Source organism: Anoplophora glabripennis, unplaced genomic scaffold (assembly GCF_000390285.2).
Source record: "Anoplophora glabripennis isolate ALB-LARVAE unplaced genomic scaffold, Agla_2.0 scaffold2, whole genome shotgun sequence".
NCBI classification, from domain to species: domain Eukaryota; kingdom Metazoa; phylum Arthropoda; class Insecta; order Coleoptera; family Cerambycidae; genus Anoplophora; species Anoplophora glabripennis.
Genome location: NW_019416325.1, coordinates 1141128 through 1151880, shown reverse-complemented (window position 1 = coordinate 1151880; position 10753 = coordinate 1141128). Strand labels below are relative to the sequence as shown.

At 32.1% G+C, this 10753-nt stretch overlaps 1 protein-coding gene across 2 annotated transcripts in view; it reads right to left on the bottom strand.

Annotated features, from left to right (window-relative positions):
* The window catches only part of LOC108916988 (DNA-binding protein SATB1), a 48956-nt gene extending 40593 nt beyond the window's left edge, over positions 1-8363 (bottom strand). For both annotated transcript variants that reach the window (XM_018723382.1, XM_018723383.1), the window contains exon 1: positions 8157-8363. In XM_018723382.1, the coding sequence (XP_018578898.1) occupies positions 8157-8252 (96 nt within the window). In that variant the 5' untranslated portion in view covers positions 8253-8363. The remainder of the gene's footprint in view (positions 1-8156) is intronic.
* Between the last annotated feature and the right edge of the window lie 2390 nt (positions 8364-10753).

Below are 10753 nucleotides of genomic sequence, written 5' to 3'. Positions count from 1 at the left end.
GTATGTACTAGTATAATAAAGCGTATTATGTAATTTTTTGTTTTTTTTTAATTGTTTATTAACGATTTTTTGCATAAAATTTTTCTTTTAAATTTTTTAAATAAGCCATTTCGATGGAAAATTCAATTCTCTAAATAATTTTCCCTATGAACTATAGCGAAATTTTACTTCGTTTTCGAGCTACAATTAAAAAACTGAAAGGGGTGCATTTTCACCCCTATCTCCAATTTCCACCCTCTAAATTAATAGCACTCAGCGTTTTTTTTTTTATCTAAAATGACCATTTGAACGATTCATGTAATAAAATATCTTCAACGTCATAAGTAGTTCCTTTAACCCTGTTTTTTTTTATATAATCAATAGCCTAGTACTCATTCAATTTTACTCAAGCGATTGAATGCGCTAATGCCCCGGTAGAAGGAAAAAGTTCGGGCCATAGTTAGTTTTTAAATATCAACAAATTAAATAGCTGAAGTATTTTCAAACGTAAAATAAAATCATAATAATCAGGTATTAAATAATAGACGGGTATTACAAATACACATATATATGTAACTATTGTAAAATTTATAATTATAAAATCTGTTTTATTTGAAGTAATATAATGGGAAGCCACATTAAGCCGGTAATCATTATTACAGTTAATTTATCAATTTCTGGGTTGTCTTTTATTTGTGTAATCTATGATTTGTTTAAATACCCAATTGACATCCTTATAATGTTCATCTATTGATTAAATTCCGTGGATATGAAGCTACCCCATTTACGTGTAACATTGCAAAAAATCAATATACATGCTACGAACATTTCCTGAGGAAATGTTTATTGTAAATTTTTACCGATGTTTCGATTTTTTTTTTTTTCGTTTCTTCGAAGCGAGGTGATTGAGTGAGCTCTAGAGTGGCCGCCCTGTACAATTATGGTGTAAAATGACCGGTGCAGAAAGGAACCGGTGGAATTTTTCATGTGTGACTGACGCCCGGAAGACACAACATATTCCATTTCCACCTGCGCGGTTTAATATAAACCTCCCCCAGTTACAGTAAAACGGTTATGTAATTATCCCGATACAAGACCAACGGACGAATTTTGTGCCTCAAATCAAATTTAACATTTTCCAGCTCTTTTGATTAACTCGGTTCCAGACAAAAAACAATCTGATTTCGTGCGGCCGCCTATATTAAAGTATGCTGCAATCGACGGAAGCATTAAAGGAATAGCAGAGGTCAGGGCCGTCGCGATAGTATACGAGTACATTGAAGTAAAAATAAAATTTGCTCCCTAAATATATCTCAGTTATGAATGAATCCGTACTAGTCCCCAGTACCTCGCTCTTGCGTTTTAGTGATACATGCAAGTACCAAACCATGCGAGTGCCTTCTTTGTAACGAATCCGACAAACTTTTCCTCTTCGAAAATTTTCGGCGTCGCCGCTGATTTAGGTACAAGTGCACCAAATATGAGTTTAGGTGAAGAATTTATTTAAGGAGTATATTTGAGTGAAAGTACTCTGTTTTAGTTTAAATATCATCACAAATGAGTAAAATGATCAAAATGCCCAATATTGAGTGAAGATGTACTCAATAATTTCACTCAGTGGATTCACTCTGAATTTATATTATTCTAATCTTTGAATTAACAAAAAATAATAGCGACTGTACATTTTAATAATTTTTTTTAGATTAGTTCATCTCGTAATATTAAATAATTAGCAACATTTTTTGAAGTACCTAATAATTTACCAAAAATAAAGGTATTTTAATTTTATGTTATGGGTATTTAATCATAAACAATTGAATATAAAAAGTGCGAAAGATGAGAAATACAAAGAAAAAAATGCAACTTAATATTAATCAATAAGTACAAATCTCATCATCTGTTTTTCCATTTACATTTTATTATAACAAAAAAAGTACAAAAATATGAAATTAAATTTGCATTCAATGTTTTATAACAAATTATAACAATTGTTATAAATGAAACCTAAAGTAACAATGACTTTTTTTTAAATAATTATTGTATCAATACTTTTATTTTTTATCAGTGGCCTATTTATTTAAGAAATAGTTTATTTAAGATCAAGTAATCATATTTTATTACATGTATAAAGAGCATTGCGCTTTTACATTTATGAAAAAAAATAGACCTAAATTAGCTGTACTTTTTAACATTTTTATCATCTACGAAAAAGTACGATATCGATGATATTTCCATATAACTATACAATTATAGTGGTTTGGTCTTCAAGTGAGACGAAAAACTCTAAGTAGCATGGAAAACTTTATTCTACTAATTTCGCTGGTAACACGAGACACAACCGAGCAGGAACTAGTCTTCAAGACTTCTGCTTCGTGCCTCGAAATGTTTTCGGTTTTATCCTTGTCCCCAGGTACCTAATTTTGTTACCCTATTCTAATTAACACTTATCCGGATCATTACCTACTCGGTTTGTGCTTATGTACCCTTATAAACAACAACTAATTTATGTTTACAGCCTACTTATTCTAATCTCATTAGCCAAATACATTTGTTTGGGATAATCTCGGATAATTCAAAGTATAATTTATATGGCTGGTAAATTCCCAGAAAGAAAAATATATTTATTGGGGCAGGTACTAAATGTAATTGTATCGTAAGCTACGTAATGACTGGAGTACCTAGTAGGAAAATTCGCATTTAATAAAATTTCGATTATTAAATTAAAGTTTGAAGCTTTGTTTTTATTATGTTTTATAAATATTTTAAATTGTTTAATTTATTTAAAAAAAAAGTTTAATTAAAGTATTTTAAATGTTTTATCAATTTCTTATTAATTTGCGGCGCTGTTTTTGTCGGACGCATATTTTTTGGTAATAAATACTTTATTTCAAAATGAAAAAAAAAAAAATAGACTTGCATGTATGAGGAAACATAACCTCGTCATTTTCACAATTGTGGGGCGTCGGACTACTCGCACGCTGCATGATTTTTGTCGGACAAGTTGACTACAATTTATTTCACTTAAGCAATTTACGAAAAATGGAACCTGTATGTATAAGGATACATAATGACGCCGTTTTGACATTTCGGGGATGTCGGACTCGTTATAAAGAAGGCACTTTGCAAAGTTTGGCACTTGCCTGTATCACTAAAACGCAAGAGCGATGTACTGGGGACTGTACCTATAGCGTTTGAGTCTAATTGGTAATTCGATGCGAACAATTTCGAAAAGAATACACTTACGAGCGATAAATCGAAACCATTTTTAGCTAATTGCGGTTCCGGCATTCATTTAAAGCTTTATCTATTGATCAAAATACTTTGCGCCGGAATAATTATTCGGGAATATATAAAATAAACCACTAACAATTTATGCTACCATAATTAAATATTAAACATTAATCCAGCCGTTTGTTTAAAATATTAAAGTGAAAATAATTTCCAAATGTTTGGTTTAAATAATTTACCTCAAATTAGAATTATTAAAAATAGCTGATGGATAGGATGCGTTGACCAATGTAATCGGCTTAGCTGAAATTATTGTGTAACAATTTCATCCAACAACGGACGATTAACGCAGTCTTATAACCTTATTACCTGCCGAGTTTCTAGTATAAGAAAAAAAATTGACCCACCACCCTTCTCCAATAAACAAAAGGTTTGAGGTACCTGTTGAAGCCTACAAAATAGTGCGCCGCAGGTATATAATCCTTCTAAGATTTTGACTTTGGCTTTATTTGTATTTTGACAATAACAACAATCCCATTGTCTGAACCAACCATTGGTTTATATAATTTATTTAGTGTTCAGATCATTTTGTTCAATGAAAAAACTATTTTATCTGTTTTGTTTATTTTAGTTTGTATCACCACAATTCGATGGAGATCTTTTTGCTTCCACATTTTGAATTTGTTTGAAGCTACGTTTATTTTTCGCAGAAATTAGTCATTTTTTAAATAAATGCAGTCTTCATAGTTAATAGAAAATTTTCTAAATTCAGAATTAAAAAAAACTGGTAAACCCACTACTGGTTTAATCCCCTCAAAGCAAAATCGGTCGGTAAATATTTAATTTGTTTGATAGCCAATTTATCATGGCACTCGTATCGGATATAAGAGGTTATAGATTTGTGATGATTTAAAAGAGATTAAGAGAAAATACCGCCTTTGTGTGTAGACAGATAAACAAATTTATATTTTGATAACACAAAATACATTAAACGTTTGAAAACATTTGCGTTCGACGACGGTTTATCTTTAAATACTTGGGAGATATCACCTTGATATTTGATAGGAATTAAGATTTATTTATTGTCAGTAAAAAACCTATGAACGGTGAAAATAATAAAAATTGTAGAAAATATACAGGGTGTCTCGGTCCTTGATACAAATAGATGAGGTCGAAATAATATCAGTTCTTCATATAAATTTTTTTCATACAGACCTTCGTTAACAAGTTACGGGCCCTCAAATGTGAAAATTAAGTTATTTTTATTTACAGTCTCTAAACTATTAATTTCAGCATTATGCAAATTTGGTGGTCGATAACACACGCGTACAGTTTGTTTTTGATGTTGTAAGTGAAGCTTCATCATGTCCAAAACGCCAGGGACGGACTATGCCCAATGGTTAAGAAATAAAATTTTGATAGTTGTCTTTCTTTTAAACAACTTTTTTAACTGTAACTTATTCTTGTTTTGTTTTTCTATACTTCTATTCTATGTTATGTTTAAAGTGTGTTTGTCAAATTTTATTAGTGAAAATTACAGTATCAGACAGTAAGATTTTCTAGGCTCTTATTTTAAATTCATGTACGGTTCTAACATGGTAATTATGACCAATTAAAAATTAAAAACAAAAAATGGTGGAGGCGCCACTGTGACAAAATCACAAATATTTCCTAAACTGTTAATTTTACCGAGTTGAACCAAGAGGGTATTATCGGTGGCAAATTCTTCACGGAACTTATTTTTGATACATGCAGATTACGATCGTCATCTATTAAAAAATTCTGGGTTGTTAACCATGGGGCATAACCTACTAATTGTACCACGGAAGCAGTACACAGAACACTTAGTATTAAATTATTAGTTGCTTCAGAAAATAAGATCATTTATTTTATTTACACTTAAACTATTATAATTAATTAATATTATAATTACAACTAACCTGCGTACGCTATAAAAATAACCGTATTGACGTTTTTATGATATTTACCAAGAAGTAATTTGTTGTTGTAATAATAAGATGGAACTTAACTCGTTATGTACACACATACATTTTAAATAATTGGCAGATAGAGTGCGTCAGGTTTGAATAAAATTTCCCTCAACGTAAGTGCACAGGACTTGCACCGTTTTTTAATCACCGGTGAATTATCGATTCGGAAAGTTCGGTAAAATTTGAAATAGCCGCTAGAACTAGAGATGCTCGAATATTTTTAAATCGAAAAGTGATACAATTGTAGTAATTTCAAACAAAATAAAATACGTTCGATATGTATTAATATCATTAATTTTTGGAATTTTACGGGATTTTAGAGGTTCTTAATTAGATTTAAAATTCAGATGTGTGAAAAAACTTTATTTTAATTAACATTTTATGTTTTATTTATGCGTATCGCTTTTAATATTTCATATGTGGATAACTTACTTTATTAATAACCAACAAATATGACTTGAACCACTGTTTATGAAAACTACATTAATTTGAGATTTAACCCATTTCAATATTTCACAAAGTCGTAGAAAGGGAAAGATTTGAATTTCTCGTATCACTAAATATGAATATTGAGTAGCTAATATAAGTTAATTATCCATTATTATGTCTTGATCCTTGATTTAATTAATGACATTTAAGGTATTGGCGCAAGCATTAACATCATATTTATATATATCATATATAATGTTATTTGACTAATAGTATTCATATTAAGAAATAATCTGTCATATTTGCAATAAAGTTTGACAGTCGACTAATTAGAAACATAAGATGTTTTTGGCTATATACAACAATGTCCTCAAATTCTGTTTAGTAGTACATTTGTTGGCGAACCTTGTCCATTTGAAATTCACAAAAAAGACCCGATAGACGATTTTTATTATATTATCATAAAAAGGAACAACAAGAAAAAAATCAACTCTAGCCGTTACAAATATCATCGAAATGAGTTGTTGAAGAAGAAAGTCTGTTCTTATATTTTCATTTTGAAAATATGCGCGTGTTATAAAATGTAAGATAATTAAAAATCTGTAGTAATCTAGTTTTGAATAACAAGGAGTCGTGTCAACATTTTGTATTTTAATGTATAAATAATGTTAAAGGAATTATTAAAATCATTTTTATCTCTTCTAAATATTTGAATAAGCGAGCGGGCGGAGATGATCTATTTAAATTTGTTTATTTATGGATTTAATGATTAAATTTTAGAACGGAGTTCACTTAGGTTTAGATAAAATTGTGCATATTAATTAATATTTAATAAAATGTAAAATATGAGTTTAATTAGTGGAATTAGTTAGTTTTCTAATTGCGAGTGACATATTGTTCGATATTCAGTGCGCTAAAGCAAACAAGTATTAAGTATAAAATTAACATAATCATTATGGGAATGTGACAATATATAAAAAAAATATTACAAAGTTTAAATATTAACTGGTTATGTACGTTGGAAACGTAGTAATTTGTCCAGTCATAAATGTTAAGTTGACGGTCGGTATATAAAGATAAACCTACAGAAATACAAAAGTTTAGAGAATATTCAATTTTTATTGTCATTTTCTCGGTAAAAGTACTAATTGTTGAAAATTTACGGTGTATTTATGGCGTACAATTATATAGATTCCTTAGTTTTGTCCCCCTCCCCCCCTTTAAATTAACTCTGGACTATGACCGCTTGTAATGATGAGGATTTATGTTTAAGTTTCGCCATAAATTTATTTTTCAAAATTGGTAATTAAGTGATTAAAAAGATGTAAAAGCAACTAGAGATTTTAGCACGTCATTTCACACAAATTACAAAAAGCTGTAAAGTAAATATTCCTTTGAACTTTTAAACAGTAAAGAAAAAACAATTTTTCCAAAAACTATTTTATGGAAAAATAATTCAGCCCTTATGATGTTATTTTATGATGTGATTTAGTATTACCTTCTTCCAGATTATTTTTTTGTTGTTTTTAGAATTGTCTGTAAACAACCCCTGGTTTAGAAAATATGTTTTCTATCAAATTCGATCAAAAAGCGAGTAAAAAATGAACATCTAAAGCTATCATGCCACAATCTTAGGAAATAATAAAAAATAATATCATTTAAAATTGGAATCATATCAAACTCATGTCGAGTTTGGCCCTGCATACAGTACGATAAACAAATTCGTCACATTGATAATAGAAAGATGGGTAAAAATTTCAAATAAAATGGTTCCATATATACTTTGCACGAAAATTACATGTTAAATCTACTCGACTGTAAAAAAAAATACATTACACGTCGATTACGATAATACTTGAGTGATTCTTAGTATTTTCACCGCATGGAAAATTATTGGAACTGTTGTCAAAGTTGATTTGTATTAGGAAAATATATCGCTTTGGTCAGAGTTGTGCTCATATCCAGTATCGGTAATACCGGATTAGCAAAATCCCGGATTTAGCGGATTTGCTTCGAATATATGGAATATATTCAGTGAAACACGGAGTAAATACATCGGGGGTATAAGGGTGATCGCAACATTACCAACGCGAAAAATTTTCCTGACGTAACATTTTTTCGAACACATCCAGCTGCAATTGCAGCTAATTATTGGATGTGTTTCCAATATTTAAAGAAAATAACTTGGAAACTGTTTTATTGTGTGATCTTATTTAAAATTGACACCCCAATATTTCTCTTAGAAGTTGATTTAAGAAGATAGCAGATCACCCTGTATATAGTTACAGTTTTGTTGGGTGTATTAGAGATTTGAAAAATCGATCGCGTGAAGATCGGATTTTCATGAACATTTTTTGAGTATAAACATCAGGATATTTACGAGTACGTTCTTAAACTAGTTGAATTTGCGACACTATACAGGGTGTTGGAATTATTACTCTATTTAATAGTCAGACCATCAGTTTTCTGTGATGGTCGTGGAGGATTTTTTCAAGGGCTGGAGGGAAAGAGGGGGGGTGAGTTTTTTACCTGCGTGGAGACGTCGGAAAGAGGAGCACCTTTGGTGTTGGCGGCGACCCATGCTTCAGCGAAAGTCTCCATAGCACTCTGGAAGTCCATCGTCATATATTGAACTCATTCAAGAAAAACAACACGGCGAGTGGCTAATTCATTACGACGGCAACGTGACCGGGGGTTCAGAGGAGCATGCGGCACAGCAACTGGCGCCGCCAAAGGACCGAGAACGACTGACTGGAGCACACTGTCAGTGTGCGATCCACCGGAGCCGAGCCTGATCGGCAGCGTGTTGGCGGACGCTGTCGGCCGAACTTTCAGGGAATTCAGATCGCGCCACCCCCTTGCATGCGCTCAAGGAGTAAAGACGTTTAGGGTTTTTAAAAAACGATCAACCGCACACTTTTTCTTAATGAATATGGCCGGCCCACTAGCCAACCAGATTTGTACGTCTCGATCCTTATCGGTGATATTTCGCTAAATCTCACACTCGGTAATCCGCATTCCTGCAAAGCGTCTCAGCAGGAATCCGTCCTGTCGCCCGTTCCCCGTTCCCCGTGCAATCGCCTAGGTGTTACACTGTCCCTTGTGCAGTTGTACGGTTTCTGCTCTGGTTATCTTTTTTTTCCGTGGCCGCGGCGAAGGAAAACTATTTTCTTGAAAGTTTTCACTAGAGACGCGCCTGCGCCCGCGAGATGATAGAAGCGTCTGGATGCCAAATGAATAAATGTGTAGGCGGAGTCGCCTCGTCGGGATAGGCGTTTCACATCGAAGGTATGTCCCACCAGTAACAAAGGGTTCAAGCAAATTATTCATCCCTACAGATTTCCGCATAAAATAAAATAAACTGCTCTAATGTGATGCACAAGACGGGTCCCACATGCGTCTCTCTATTTTCTTGTCGCGAACGAGAGGACTACTAGATTTCTTCAGCACATTATGGTTTTTCTATGATAATTTTATTTCTCGAGTCTTTCCAGGACACGTCGCGCTCCGTACCCATTTTATCTCGTCGTACATGTGTAAGGAACTGCTACCGAGTGCCCCGATCTCAAATTGATTCACTATTTATGTTACTTCCATCATTTCCTTTAAATACCCCACATGTGACATTATAAAGTTCTACATCTCAGTTTTTTTTACTTTACTTATATTATTACGGGAAACAGTCTTTGGGATAATTTGCCTGATAAGGGTGCTGTTAGTTAATTCCAAATATGAACAAACAGGCAGTGAATTAAATATACCATTATTTTTACCCTAAAAATTTAATAATTTACGTTTATTGGGAATTTGCAATTCCAGGTAAGTTAAGGTTACCCCCCAGTATAAACAAACATACCTTTTCACCGTCTTCAAAATAATAATTCAAAAGCAAGTCGAGAAATTGAATGACCAACATTCCCGCTGGACCTTTGAACATATAATGTACAGGAATTCGCAATTACCTGTGAAATATGGTTATTTTAATTTAACTATCATTATTAGACCTAACTATTCATTATCCGCAAGAAAAGGAGCAGATGAGAAATGATTTATTTGAAGTTAAAACAAGGATTTAAATAAACCAACATTACCAACATCGAAATTTGAGCGTATATCGTTTATGGGAATTTGCAATTCCAGGTAAGTTAAGGTTAGCGCCCAATGCAAACAAACATACCTTTTCACCGTCTTCAAAGCAATAATTCAAAAGCAAGGCAAGAAATTAAATTAACCATCTTCCTCGCTGGAACATTGAACATATAATGTACAGGAATTCTCGATTACTTGTGAAATATGGTTATTTTAATTAAACTATCATTATTAGACCTAATTATTCATTATCCGCAAGAAAAGGAGCAGATGAGAAATGATTTATTTGAAATTAAAACAAGGATTTAAATAAACTAATATTCCTAGCATCGAAATTCGAGCGTATATCGTTTATGGAAATACGCAATTCCAGGTAAGTTAAAATCATTGCCATTTAACTCCCAATATGGTCAAATATAGCTTTCCATTATCTTAAAAAATAACTCAAGTGTAAGGATTTCTTCAACGAAAAAATTTATCGTTATCGCTACTGTCGAAATTTGGACCGCGCAATTTCCAGCAAGGTAAGGTTGCTGTTCGTTAATTCCAAATATGATTAAACAGACAGTGAATTAAATATATCATTATTCTTACCCTCAAAATTTCATATTATACGTTTATTGGGAATTTTCAATTCCAGGTAAGTGCCCAGTATAAACAAACATACCTTTTCACCGTCTTCAAAACAATAATTCAAAAGCAAGGCAAGAAATTGAATGAACCATCATTTCCGCTGGAACTATGAACATATAATGTACAGGAATTCGTATTTTAATTTAACTGTCATTATTAGACCTAACTATTTATTATCTGCAAGAAGAGGGCCAGATTAGAAAGGATTCATTTGAAGTTAAAACAAGGATTTAAATAAACCAACATTCCCAACATCGAAATTTGATCATATACGTTTATGGGGATTTGCAATTCCAGGTAAGTTAGGGTTAGTGCTCAATATAAACAAACATACCTTTTCACCGTCTTCAAAACAATAATTCAAGCAAGGCAAGAAATTAAGTGAACCATCTTCCTCGCTGGAA